The sequence below is a fragment of the Passer domesticus genome, chromosome 7 (assembly GCF_036417665.1).
Source record: "Passer domesticus isolate bPasDom1 chromosome 7, bPasDom1.hap1, whole genome shotgun sequence".
Taxonomy (NCBI): Eukaryota; Metazoa; Chordata; class Aves; order Passeriformes; family Passeridae; genus Passer; species Passer domesticus.
In genome coordinates, this window is record NC_087480.1 from 36,910,940 (window position 1) to 36,925,782 (window position 14,843).

Here is a 14,843-nt window from a genome sequence, read left to right on the forward strand (position 1 = left end):
CAGAGAATCTGTGGCTGCCCCTGGATCCCTGGAATTGTCCCAGGCCAGGCTGGACAGGGCTTGGAGCAACCTGGGCTAATGGAATGTGTCCCTGCCCATGGCAGGGGTGGCACTGGATGGCTTTGAGGTCCCTTCCAACCCAAACCATTCTGGGATTCTGTAAAGTAAGATAAATACAGGCTTTATTCTTTCACAGAACACATTTAACACTTCACTGTTTCTGTTGTAGAAATTAATAACTGAACTCCCATCCAATGCTTTGATTTAGTTAAGAGCATTAGGGAGCTCTGTGTTTATAATCTGGAATTATATTGACAATTTTCTTGCCCTGATTGTCTGTTTAGTTCACCAGTGCAATTCCACTGCTTCTTTAGAGATAGTTGCAATTTAGTCCACTGGACAAAAAAAAAAAAAACCCACCAGGATAATTTTTAATAAGCTAACATTCCAAATTTAGTTTGGAATTAATACAAATAGTTTTTTCCTAAAAGAGAAGCACCCTTTGCTGTGGTAGAAACATTTTCATATGCTGAATAAGAATTCTTGACTTAATTTTTCTGGGTGCAAGTGGAGATCTGAGCATTTCCTGCTACCAGTGAAACAACACTTGCATACGAGGAGAGCATTTAGATGCAAAGAACATCATCTGCACGTTCCCCCAAGAGCTAAGCCAAAACAAACAAATAAAACACCAAAGTATTTTCAGAAATATTTTGGTTTACCTCCTACTCCTTTCGACAATTTGAATTGCTACAGACAACTATAGTGCAGATGTTATATTTCACAATATCAAGACAGCATTTATGCATGTGTTTGTGAGATTTACACTTGTGTGAAGCCAGACTCATCCCAGAGGGTTGGTAGAAACAACTGCCTTTATAAATTCAAGTGCAGGTTAAGTAACTGTCATCCATCAGTGCTGTAAATAGCACTGCTGGCATCAAACTGGAGACAAAAAGCCTCCACTTTGGAAGGATAAACTTATAAATTGAATAAAAAATGAGCCAAATAATGCACACTGTAGAAGGTTAAGTCTATACAACATTCCTCCTGGAAAAGGAACAATTCTGGATTTTATATACAGTTTCATAAATAAGGCTTTAGATCAGTATTTATTAGAGAAAATATTTAAGACTATATAATTTTGTTTGAAGCCAACAATTTAGGTACCTTTTCCCTCTTTCAGGCAGTCAGGAGTAACATCAGCTTTTGTTTTGGATAGAAGGCAATTTGGTCTCTGTGGCACCAGGCACAAGCCAATCCTGAGCACCAGTAACTTCCCAGAAAGAAGCAAGCCAACAGCTTCCAGAGGCTTTAAGGTCTCATATTCCCTGCCACACTATCCAGGCCATAAAGATTTTTTTGTTTGGCTCTGGGTATGGGGTAGAAGGAGGTCATGGCTGCTCACAGCACTGCCAGAATTCTCAGCCTGACTGTGCCTCATTTTTCAAATGAGAACTAAGGTGAGCAAGAGCACTCCCTTGAAACTTTAAATCATTTATCACGGTGTGGGTTTGTCTGTTGGCCTCTCCATTGCCCAGTACTGCAGATCAATTTGTAGTTCTGAAACAGAAGTTGTAAAAATTGTAAAAAATAAAAGGCATTTCAAAGACTTTGAGACTGTGAGTTGTAGCACATAATGATGAAGAATTTTAGCAGTTTATGTTTCCCCGTGATTCATCTGCAAGTATCCATCAACACTGAATCTATGAATCCTCTGCTCTATTTTCTCCAACAGATCTTTATGCTGATTCATTCTTTATAAACTGTATTTTCATGTGTTGATTTATGCACTAAAACACTTCCAGAGATTCAAATTTCTTCCTTATCTCTACAAGAAACATGGTTCAATTCTTTTTGTTTTCAGTCAGGACAAAAAGAGACTGAAGAAGAACATGATTTTCATGCTGATTTTGAAGGTGTAGCCAATTCTCTAAAGTCCAGCCCCAATGAGAGTTCCAGAGACTTTTGACTTTCATTTTCTTAGGATCCAGAATATTTTTTTTCCCTGTAAAATTAACAACAGGGACAGGACCATAATATCAATTGGCTCATAAGGTTAGGCAAAAAGATTGCAAACAGACCTTTTTGCTTCTCCTTCTAATAACTCTTTTCCTTATTGTGTCCAAAAACTCTTTTCCAGGGCAGTCTTCTCCATTTCAAAGGTTAACTGCTGTTTTAGCTATGGGTAAGATACCTTCTTCTCTGAAAGTGAAACAGTCTTTTACCCCATTTACAAAGTATAAATCCACATCTTTTCCTCACATTGAATTTCAGGCCACACTGGCTTTCATAACAGTCACAAATAAAATTTAAGAAAAAGAGGAAGAATATTCCAGTCAGAGGAAGTTTTTGGATTTCATTTGTCTTCTGCCAGTCTAAACAAATGCACCATTTTATCAAATCTGTTACCTGTTTAGATAATAAATGATTCTTATGAGCAGATATGAACTGGGAAAGGAGGATGCTTTGAGCTTGCCAGTACAAGGTGTTAGAAGCTCTCTTGATACTGCCAAGGGGAGAAGGAACATTTTTCCAATCCCTCTAGAACATATGACAAACCACAAAATCAATACCTTTTTCAGAGAAAATAAATATATAAACAAGTGAGAATAGATTATTGTAATTATTTGGATGGACAGCTACTTTTGTCTCCAAATATCTCACCATCTTACCTGCAGGCTGTAAACCCAAGTTGTTATTATAATTTTTACAGGATCCCAGACTGTTTGGGGTTGGAAGGGGCCTCTGGAGATCACCCAGTCCAAGCCCTGCAGGGTCACCAGAGAAGTGGCACAGGATCACACCCAGGCAGGTTTGGAGTGTCTGCAGAGGAGGAGAATCCACAGTCCCTCTAGGCAGCCTCAAAAGAAGATTTTCCTCGTATCTGGATGGACCTTTCTGTGTTTCACTTTGTGCCCATTGCTCCTTGTCCTGTCTCTGGGCACCACTGAAGGGTCTGGCCCCATCCTCTTGGCATTCACCTCTGAGTATAGGGCACTTCCATGCTTAAATTCAGCAATGTAAAATGTACTGGTTTTGCTCAACAGATCTGCTCTTTGGACTAAATCCAGATTTCTAGTTATTGAGAGAGACTTTTACTTCTGGGTTGGGCCCCTTGTGTATATCCACACACTGCATGCACTTACAAGTACCTACAGGCCAGAGCATATCTAAGAAAACAAACCCCAGAAACAGAAAAGATGTGCAAAATCTGTTTCCTGCTTACTCAGCCTGTAGGAAACACCTCCCAAGCATCCCACTCATTTTCCATTTCAGATGTAGCAGAGGCAAGGTTGGGTTTCACTGGGAATTCTCCCTTTCTCCTCTGCTCCCTGACACCACTATCACTTGCAGAGCAATCATTTGCTTGGAATTTACCCTTGTCTTACAAGCCTGTGCAAACTAGTGAGATCTTACAAGATAATTCACCAGTTCCTCACTCTTAGATGATTCATACAAACACATTTCAGTTCTGAAGTGTTTTCACTCCTCCTGTACTTGCTGTTTATCCCTTGTGTCATTTGCAATGTGCTCCTGGTAAGTGCATTTCTGCTTTATTCTGTGCTGCTCAGTGATTGAGCTGCCTCTGAGGCAGGAGGTAAATTAGATTTAGTCATTAGGAGCTACAAAATACCTTTGTATGAATATAGGTCCAGCTAAATATGTGGATGGTGAGTTCCTGAATGAATGTTCACAAAGGTGTTGGGAAGTTAATCACAAACTCTGGGTAAAAGGCAAAAAACACCACAGGACAAGATACAGAAAGAATTCCCCCTTGGATTTCATCAGAGAAGGAAATTTTTCAGTACAGATGTTATAGAGCTAAATATCAATCAGACATGCACAAAAGGAAAGCCACATTCCTCCCTCTTGTGTCCCTTTTGGTGTTCATGATAGGTGAGAAGTTTGAAATCATTGATGTCCCAGTAGCTGACTCAGTAATCCGACTATCAGGAGTCATAAAAAAGAAATATATCTGAGTACATTCTAGGTATAATGTATGTACATTTTATTAAAATTCATTAATACATTTGCACATATTTCATATTCACAATGCAAGAATATAGTGAAGCTGATACTGATGAATTCTAGTTCTGGAAGTAGAATTTCAAATGCTAGGAAGCTGATAAGGCAAAAAAGGCATAGAAAGGAAAAAATTGACTAGGATAAAAAGATATTAGGATAAAAAAAAATCCTACTGATAGTGCTTATTCACTGCTAGGTAAAAAGCAATAATATGAAAAAAATACATATGTTCAGTAAATCTTTCTGTTTTGACCTTGGCAAAATGTCAGACAATTACAAGCATAAAATTGATGAAGAAATACTTTCTATTTAATCGAGGGCAAATATGTTTAAAAGGAGCTTATTATTTCTTGAATGATTTTTTTTTTCTGATTACCACATGTAGATAATTGAAAATGTTAAGGGACACAGATGAGATGTGTTCTGTACTATCTGCTTCTTTTCCTCCAGGGAGTTTTGTTCTGTTTACTTTGCTCATATTGCAGTGTCTTTCTCTATTGTCATGTCTCTATACAAAGGTAGAGATTTTCAGGAGGCTGCTCAGCCACAATGTAACTAATCCCCTTCTTTTTCACCTTGGATAGAAACATCAACCATAACAAGCATTCAGTAAAGATTTTGGCAGATTGTCCATTGTCTAACTGATTGTAATAAGCATTGAAATTTCTATGACCTGTGCTGGTAAGGAGAATTTTTTCACTTGCCAATCTGTGAATAACACAGTCTTGGATATTACCTGATTCTAGATCTGTCCACATCTGGGTGAATCCTCTTTTTAAAAGTCTTTTTTTTTTTTTTTTTTTTCCAGCAAATACTTTATCTACTTCATGTTTTGGAACTGTTAGAAGGTAGAAGTTTAATATAAAATGAAACAGCTTTCATCTGATCTTGGCCTTATTTAAACCATGGCCTCAGGCATTAATCCTCAGGCTTTTAAAGAAGGTATGAGGAGAAAAACACCATTTATTCTCTCAATGAGCTCTTCCACCAACAGCAGAACTTGAGCTGCATGGGAAAAGAAAATATTGGATTCAGGCTGCCACTGTCATTCCAGCCTCTTCAAAGCAGTCATGTTCTCACCATCCAAGAGTGAAGGTGCCTCATTTAGAAAACATTAAGAGAAAGAAACACAGAAAAGTTCTTTTGTATTAGAAATTGTGTGAAGTTAATTTTCAAAGAGTGTTCTCCACATTATGCCATATTATTATTCAATAACATTTATGCTTACGAGTAATAATATTGACTTATAAAACACAACAAATTACTTCAAATGAGGCCTAACATTGTTAACTTTGCCTGGGCTCTGTTTTGTGGGTGGTTGAACTTAGGTAGTTGGGAAGGATCCATCAAACTCACAGTAAATCTCTTTATAGGCTGATTCAGTCACTGCAATGAAAGAGATTATATTCCCATCTCAAATCTCCTCATGCTACCATTTTAGAGTACAATGGCATTTTAAACATTTCCTTTGTCTAGTTGTTTTACAGAGAGCTTTCCATAGCTCCCCATGCCATAAGATTTTAAATGTATTGAAATGAATACAGTGATAGAAGCAAGTCTATAATTAATGTACACATTTGGAAAAAAAGCTATGGCCTGAAACTCAAAAGAGACATAGACAGCCCTAGGATTCCTTTCAGATCTACTTGCAATTTAAGCTTCTTTGAAGATAAAAACTTGTCCAAAACTTGTATGATGCTTTACTAACAGGTCTTTCCTGTCAGAACACTAGTAGTTTCCTGAGATTAAACATCTCTCTCCATGTCATTAATAAAAGAAATAGTGTTGAAATGACAACTGCATTTTAGAGTGTGCTTCTTCTCATCCCATATTGACTCTCTGGCTGATCATTCTTCATGGGAGCTCCAGTGTCACTGCCATATTTTCTGGAAAAATCCCTTTGCCAGGATTTCTTCTCCTGGGAAGCTGAGAAGCCTCAGAGAAAAATGAAAACAATATTATCTCATTTCCTTCTCCTGTGCTTTGCTGCTTTGGAATGTGGTTGGAGATTGTTTATCCAACAGATGATTCTTTCATTGGTTGCTTGTGAATTGTTTTTACATATTGGCCAATTACAGCCAAGCTGTGCTGGACTTTCTGAGGAGAGAGTCATGAGTTTTTCATTATTATCTTTTAGCCTTTCTGTCTGTATCCTTTCTGTATTCTTTAGTATAGTTTAGTTAAGTATTCTTTAATGTAATATCATATCATAAAATATTAAATTAGCCTTCTGAGAACATGGAATCAGATTCATAATTTTCCTTCCTTTGTTGGGGGACCCCAGAAACGACCATACTCCAGGGGCTCCCATGGCCATGGCAGCCAACCAGCCAGGGATCAGATTTGGGGCAGCACATGCAAATCCATGGCTCTGATATCTGGGAAGATGGAGAGAATGCTGCCCATGGCCTGGGGCACTACTTATGATAATAACATGATTCCATTAAAGGCTTCATCCTAGGAGCCAGACTGACTGATATCCTCTCTCTTGTGCAAGCCTGGGAACTCTGAGCCATCATCCTTCTCCACAACAGGCTTTGCCTGGAGCACTGAAGAGCTCCATGCAGTGAGTCACACTGGAAATAGATGGGCAGCACATCCACCTGCCATCCTCTCCTTGAGAACACCATGGAAGCTGCTGGGCTGGGCTCTTACAGAGCAGAGGAAGAGGAAGAGTGGGAAAGAACAAGCTTCTCTTAGCCCCAGTGTTTGTTCTCAGTGGAAAATCAGTTTTCTTGAGCAGCAGCCAGCACTGATGCCATGTTGTTCCATGGTAGGTGTTCTCCTGATGGATGGAACTCAGTAGCTCTGGAAAGCAGCATTTTCTCAGCTCAGAGTAAGATTATTAACTCTGAAATCCTCAGGCTTTTAAAGAAGGCAGGAGGAGAAAAACACCATTTATTCTCGCAGTGAGCTGTTCTGCCAACAGCAGAACTTGCAGCTGCATGGGAAAACATTGGATTCAGGCTGCCACTGTCATTCCAAAGCAGTCATGTTCTCACCATCCAAGAGTGAAGGTGCCCTGCTATCCCATAGGAGGTATTCTCCTGATGGATGGAAGTCAGTGCCTCTGGAAAGCAGCATTTTCTCTGCTCAGAGTAAGATTATTAACTCCATCAGACCTGCTGGTCTGCCTTTGGCAATGGGCAGGAACTTGATTTTTGAAGGGGAATAATGTACACTGGGCACAAAACAAAATATTTGGGGCTGGAGAGTTTTTTGTTAGAGAGACTGCAAGACAAACAGGCAAAGAAAGGGCTGACAAAAGAGGGTTGCAAAGTGAAATTAAGATTAAAACCAGAAATTATATATGGGCAGGAATATAGATAGACATATTTATGTGTCATATAAAAAGGAAGATAAGGATATGATTTTACTCAGAGTGACACTGCTAAAAAGGGAAATCAGCTCTAATTTTAGGAGCTACTAGTGACCCAGAAAGCATTTGTGAAAACCTCCTCACTCAACGTGCTAGAAATAATGCACCATAACCCCTCACCCTGAACCTCATCCCAGCTTTTACCCTGCTCCTACAATTTACTCTCATAAACCCAGCTCCTTCTGAATTCTGAAATATTTCCTCAGCTCTGGAAGCTGCTCATCACTTCTCTCTTGTCCAAATCCAGGTATCCCTGCTCCTGCAGACAGGCAGACACTTTTAGTGTCCTGCATCCCTATTTTATCTTCAGAGATGAACCTTATTCTTGTCTCTCCCAGAGAGTTTAGGTCTTCATCTCTCCATATTCCAAAATACTTCATTTAAGAAAGACTTCAGCAAAACAGAAAAGTTGTTTTTTAAAATCTCCAAAAGCTTCAGCTCTGTCTGCGGCACAATTATAAAACTGTCATCTTTTTAAAAGGGCTCCATCTTCCATATTCTACTCCCCCAGATTCCTCAGCAGTGAATTTCAAAGGATGATTACTTGCTGCACTAATAAATGTTCCCATTGATACATTTTGAACAATAAAAAACCAAAAATCCTCAGACAAAACTTTTACAAAAGTATTTGCCTACTTCCTCTCTGTACCTACAGAAAAAAAAAAAATCTTTCTGTAGCAAAAACTGTGGAAAGAACTGAAATTTGTTAAAGCCAAGCAAGTTTCTCTCAGTGCCTGAATAACCCAGTCCCTGGACTCAGCAAATAAATGATTTGTAGTAGGTCAGGGTAAACTCAGCTTGGAAATTCTGGATTTGTCATGGATGTGGCCATTGTTTCCAGTTTAACTCTTCCAAGAAAGGATTTGCTGCTTGTGGAGAAAGGCTGTAAGACATAATTTCTGAGCCCACTGTTGACAGAGAGATGCCAAGGAAGGCAATGGGCTCAGCCCAGGGTCAAGAGGGGATTCAAACAAGAGCTGTAATTACTTGCACAGAATGTATCTAATATTTAGACAATTTTTCAGTTGCCCAGCATGCATTAAGAGCTCTAAAAATTGGAAACTGGAATTGGCAATGTTCAAACTGAAAATAGAATGCACCCTCTGTAGTTAAATGCCACAACAGATTGCAGAGGATTTCTGAGAAATCCTCAGAATTTAAGTCAAGATGAGACGTTTTTCTGGGGGACAGTTTCATCACAGTCCCAAAGGTGTGACAGCAAGAGGCATTTGGTGAGATTCCTCTGACTGCACTGAAAAGGGAGCAGGTTCAGGGGATTAGGGTGGTCTTCTCTGTCCTTAAATACTCACAATGAAAATCAGATCAAGGATGGCAGAAAACTGTCTTTTATAAGAATTGTATCTTTTCTGTTAATATTGTGTTTGAACCTCAGCTCAGATAGTGAGCTTAGAACTAAAGGTTTCCTCAAGGCATAAAATAAATATTTTTCAACATAAAACTTGTAATATTTTCTCGGTGTCAAAGCAAGTCTGTCTTGATGGTCTGTTCAGGAACTACAGTTAACCAACATTTTCTGAGGTATTCAAATGAAAAATATGACCAGAAAGCAGAGAATTTAAGCAACAAAAAAATGGAAGATTTTTTGGAAATGTATTTATTTTTTGGTGGTTTGGTTTGTTTTTCACTTGAAAATTACATTTACAGTGCAGGGTAATTCACTGTTTTTAGTGTCTGCATTAATGTGATCAATATACACGATGAGGATTTTTTCACTTTACAGGCAAAAAATATTTGTGTGTGATTTTTTCATTTCTCTCTACTCATATACAGTAGTTCCATAAAACCTGCAAATAGTAGTTATAGGCTTTCTAGTTTCTTAACAGGAAAGTCGTGAGAGAAAACTTCAAGAGCTGACAACTAAGATGGAAAATCCCCTATCAGAAAGCAATTCTCAAATACCAATTTAGCACACTGGTGATGTGCAGAGTCTTTAAGAACTATGGGGTCTTGTTTAACTTCATGCCCTTGACTGGTAAATCACGTTAAATTTCAGTTATGTTACAGAAATCTCTCCCTACCATCATTCTTCACGTTTGTTTTTGATTAAAAAATGGCATCTGCCAGAATGTGTCTGAGAGTAAAGGTAGTTTGGATCTGGGAGGGAAAGAGGAGGATGCTGGAAAGCAGAAGGGCTACACAAAAATGTATTTATCTGGTTCTACTGATAACTGTGGACTTAAAAGTATTAAAAAATCCCAGTGTTGAGTATGTGTTACACAGCCCTGGTTATTCAGCTGCTGGCAGCCCTTGGTTTGTGGCATCCCTCAAATATTCTTTTTTTTTGCTGCATCTTTGATTCCTGCTTCTGTGCTAATTTTGTACGTGAGCATTTCCCTCTGTTTACCTGGAACCTTCAGCAAGGTCGCTAAGCTCTCTGCTTTTCCACAATCTTGTCTAAGAGGAATCCTAATTGACGTGTCTGTACAAAAGACTCAACAAAGTGGTGGCTGAGGCAGAGTCCTCAGGTGCCTTGCACTTAATTCCCAGAGTCTGTAACCAAAACTGCTATCTGGGAGAAGCCAAGTTACTGCCAAGGCTGCCTGTCCTGTCTAGATTTGAGGACAATGAGTCCTTCTCACTAATAGCTCTATCTGGTATCTTAATTGGCAAGTAAATTAATAAAAGATGTGTTTATTGCTGTGCAATGAGCTTGTTTGTTTTCCCTGCTGTCATTGATTTACTTTGGAGGGGGGAAGGAGGCAAGTCTTTGAATTCACTTACATCCCTCTTACAATTGAAACATCACCACCTTTTAGGAATCAGTCTTTCTGTCTGTGTATTTTCTCAAGATGGAGGCCAGAAGTGTAGAAAACTGGAATTATCACAGTAAGGTCAAATGTGGTGTGACAGTGTTTTTTAGGTTATCCATTTTATCTAGTTCTGTACCTAACTGACTTAACATCAAAAGGACATGGACTCCTTCTTGTTCTGATTTTAAAATTTACCTTGTTCTAACAAAAATACCTGTTGCATTAGGTCCATAATTGGGGAAATCATTGCTTTCATTTCAGTTTCTACCAAATTGGGTTGTTTTAGAGCTGTATTCACATCAGAGGCCACACAAAAGCAACGGGAGCAGCAGCGACCTAAGTGGCTTCGTTTTTTATTTATTTCTCTCCCAACAATTATTTTATTATGGAGTACTTTCCTCACTTCTAATAAATAACCCTCGTTGCTTGTCCTGTCTATAGCACATGACAGAGTATCACTGTCAAGGCCCGTTGTAATTCCCAGCGAGTCGCCCCCAGCTACTCAGCAGAGCAGAGTCGTTTGCAAATGAAGGACATTTGTCTGAATGACACATTTCTGAATGAGAACTGCTTTGTTTTTGCAGAGAGTTTGGCCGCTGGAAAGTAAACAATCTTGCTGTGGAGAGAAGAAATTTCCTTGGCTCCCCACTGCCACTCGCCCCCGAGTTCTTCCGCAACATAAGGCTGCTGGGACGGCGCCCGACCCTTCAACAGATCACAGAAAACCTGATCAAGAAATATGGGACACATTTCCTGCTCTCAGCTACCCTGGGAGGTAGGGCTACTTCTTGGGCATGTTGGGGATGGGCTTGGTGGGAGTAGACTGAGAGTGCTGGTCACAACTCTAACTCTTCCAAGCTGCCAGGATGGACAGCTCTTGCTGTGGGAGCAGGTTTTGTCCACAAGTCCTTCTCTTTATTGTTGCTGGCTATAGATTTTTGTAATTTTGTGCACAAAAAGAGAAGAAATCCAATTGCTAAGATGGAGGTGCATTACCTGAGCTCCTGCTGTGCTGCCCCATGTCTTTTGGGGGTCTTTGTCTGCACTGAGATCATTAAGGAGAGTGACTTTCTTTTCTGTAAGTGGTCCTTGTAACAATTTACATAATAACAGCTCACAGAAATGTCTGGGTCCATTGCAGTCCTGCAGAAATGGAGCCAGAAAACCAGTAACAAGTATTTCCAACAAATCTTTTAATTTATGAGACTTTTAAACTACTTTGTCCGTTGGAAAATCTCTATATTGTCACTCTGCCCTTTTTAGAATTAGTCTTCACTTAACCAGTGGGACTGCATTTTCAAAATGGGATGATGAGGCTTTGCCATGTCATTCCCATTAACTTAATGGAATCTGCATCTTTCAGTCCCCCCAGACTAATCTGGAAAGGGTAGCCCCATGGATAATTGGGATCCAGTCACCAGATGGATTGAAGAAATCCAGTGAAGAGGCCTAATGTTCAAAGGAGAGCATAAATTGTTCCGAATGAAAGATAATTAGTACCTGTGATTACCCATCTAGGCATTACACAATGAACTGACATTTTAGAAATGCAGCTCTATCCCGTCGTGGGTGATAATATTAAAGATAATTCTGGTGATTGAGTGTCCTTCCAGCAGGACAGGCTTGTCGAAATCCTTTATTCACCTGAGGAATGGTTCTTTTTAATACATTTCATAACTGAATCCTAGCCATTTGTAAAGGAAATGAGAGCCCTCCTAGTCTCTCTTGGCTGATACCTGAGATCTGTAACAACCCAAACGGCACACAGAGGCTTCCTTTTGAAGGAGACCATCCTAAAAACAAGAGGAATTTCTGTCTTGCTCCAGTTATTTTAAAAAATAAAGAGCTAATTTCTATCATTATTTTGGGAACTAGTGCTTCTGTGGCATTACCATTAGAATTTGAAGAAAAATTTATATGTGTTGACCAGCAATTTGTAACAAAAATCCCAAAATTTCTTTTAATTACTTTGAATATTTTTCCATGCAAATATGCACATTTTATAAATGACTGATTTCTTGAGTATAGAGCACATGGCACATTTGAATAGGAAAACTAAATGCGGAAGAGAAGGAAAATGTTCCTTAAAATATAAAGCATAAGAACTAAAGCTTTAGCTGCTGCATGCATCCCACTTCAAGGATTATCCAATGATAAAAATTATTTTTCAGTACTGCAACCTATCTGCTAATTATTACCTAATGTAAATAGCAGTAGCTCCTCAGCCATGTGATGAAATTCATTGTCAAGGTGAAGCTGGATCTAGCAGCCCTAGGAAAACAGTCTGACACGACCACAGCTGATCTTTACAATCGAAGCAGCAGCATCACACTGATCACCACAGAGCCACGGAGCTGACAACATTCAGGAGGTCTGTACCCAAAGAAAACTGAAACTGAATGGTATTTCCTTTGAGGACATTTGAAAATTCTAGCTTAGACCTTCAATGTTCTCCCCAGAGCCTCAGGATTTGCTGCAGGGGAGCTGAGGCAGGGTACCATTTTCTCACCTCAGAAAGGCTCCAAAATGCAGTAGCTGCCCCAGCCTTGCCCAAATTTTCACTCAGAGGGAGACAGTGTTGACTCCTGGGCACTGTCACTGCTTAATGAAGTCAAAGGGAGTTTTCATATTAACTTGGGGTTTGATTTAGGTCCCCAGTCTCAGTTTTTAGGCATGATTTGAGGCACACCTGCTGCCTTCCATTATCACTGGATGGGTGCTGAATACTTTGAAAAATTGGTTCAATTACAATAATTACAGGGAATTAGTAATTTCTAAGAAAGCTTTCATGAGGTAGCTAATAAACCCATACTTTCCTGGATGTGTTATTTCTCATTTTCGGGCTGGATTGAATGGGGATTCCCACAGATGCTTGTCCACATTTGATTAACACATAATTAGATTTTTTTAAAATTTTAATAATGTATTAGTACTTTCCCTTTAATTACAAGTTGTTTTATTGTGAAAGCTTGTCACTTATGCAGCTTGTTAAAAGCAGAAGACCAAACGGAGTGTGCACAGTACTTTTATTTAATGAATCCCCAATCATCTGTATTCATGGACAGAAAGGAAAACTTGGCAAATGAACGATGCTGTGATAAGATTTGTGTGCCTCTGTGACCATTTGGTTTCCATAAAGATCCCTTTTTGAGCATAAAGGGAACTCTTGCACATGGTTGTTTGTGAAACATTCCCTAGTCTTTATTCACAAACACAGAAATACACTCCTCAAGGGCATTCAGAAATGAGAACTAAGGGAAAAAAGTTCTATATTTCTTGCTGCCACAAGATAATGTGGAAAGTGACATTTCTCACTGTTTTTATTTCCTATGGAAATTTTATCTCCTTGTGCCATAAGCCCAAAGTCCATAACGAGCTGCATGATCGAAGGACCTTGTGTGACCCAGCAGGCTGAGCACTCACTGTGACTTTCCCTCCTTTTTGCTTTTATACTTTTCTTTTACACTTTTTTTTGTTTTGCTGTCATACTTTCCTCCTCTGCCTGCCCACAACATCATGGAAGGACGGTGCAGTTTGCTGGAGCTACACTTCAATGGCATACAAAAAACCAGATGTGAGCTTCGGAGCTGGAGGGTGCTGGGAACCTGGGGTACCGCTGTGGGATGGATGTAGGAGGACAAAACTGAATCCCTCACGCTTTAAAGACATTTTCTTTAATGCTGTTCCGGCAGAAAAGGCCATTTAGCAATGCAATAGAGTTGGTGATGAGGATAATTAGCACACCACAATGACAGGCTCTTGTTCACCCTCATTTGGGTGAAGTGAGGCTGATTTGGGTGCTTTGCAAGACGAAGACAGCAGGTTTTGCAAGGAAGTGTTCCTTGCACCTGGAAGCTGCTCTGAATAAACCAATTTCCAGGACAATCCCAAAGCTTCTTGAGAAAAGAGAACCTCATTAGGCCACTGCCTAAGTGGTCACCTGAAACGTTCCAGGTCGATTTATTTTTACTGCTATTGTCAGTCATCTTTGCTGAAGGTGTTCATTACCAGACCATCAATCCATTCAGCTCTCCGGGTCAGGAAATAGCCCTTGATGTCGTTGAAGGCTTGGTGAATCGGAAGGAAAAGAGGTAGTTTTGTCTTTAAAGCAGACAGTCTTAACAGGTGCGGGCAGATCAGCTCGACCCCAGCCTCTCTGCGCTGATTACAGCCCTGCCAGGGTGATGGGTACACCTTCACTTCTCCAGCTTTTCTGCCCCTTCTTAGTATTCCCCCGGAGCTGCGAATTATTCTGCCTGCAGAGAGGGGGGAAATTGTCAGGTGGTGTAAAACAGTGAATCTCAGTGGGTTCCGAAGGATTTATTAGCACTTGCACTAACTGCTGATACGACCTTTGCTTTCCATAGCACTCTCTCAAGGTAAGACACAAAATATTGGCAAATAAGGGAAGGAGAGGACAGTCTCAAATGACTGATGTGAGAAAGAAACTTGAAAATTTTGCATCAGATTTGCAAACACCAGTCACACCCTCCCGTCTGGGTATGTAAATTCCTCAGAATTTAAGATTATGGAAGCTAAGGGGAGGGGGAAAAAAAGCACAAAACACATTAACTTTCCTTCCTCTCCCGTTTACTTAATGAAGAAAAAATTTAAATCCTTAAACAGATGGTCTGTATAGAATTAACGTGCACTGTTATTCACTT

General features: G+C 39.7%; 1 protein-coding gene across 3 annotated transcripts in view; it reads left to right on the forward strand.

Annotated features, from left to right (window-relative positions):
• Positions 1–14,843, forward strand: part of BRINP3 (BMP/retinoic acid inducible neural specific 3) — a 195,421-nt gene that overhangs the window by 99,354 nt on the left and 81,224 nt on the right. For all 3 annotated transcript variants that reach the window (XM_064427756.1, XM_064427758.1, XM_064427757.1), the window contains one exon: positions 10,764–10,954. In XM_064427756.1, the coding sequence (XP_064283826.1) occupies positions 10,764–10,954 (191 nt within the window). The remainder of the gene's footprint in view (positions 1–10,763; positions 10,955–14,843) is intronic.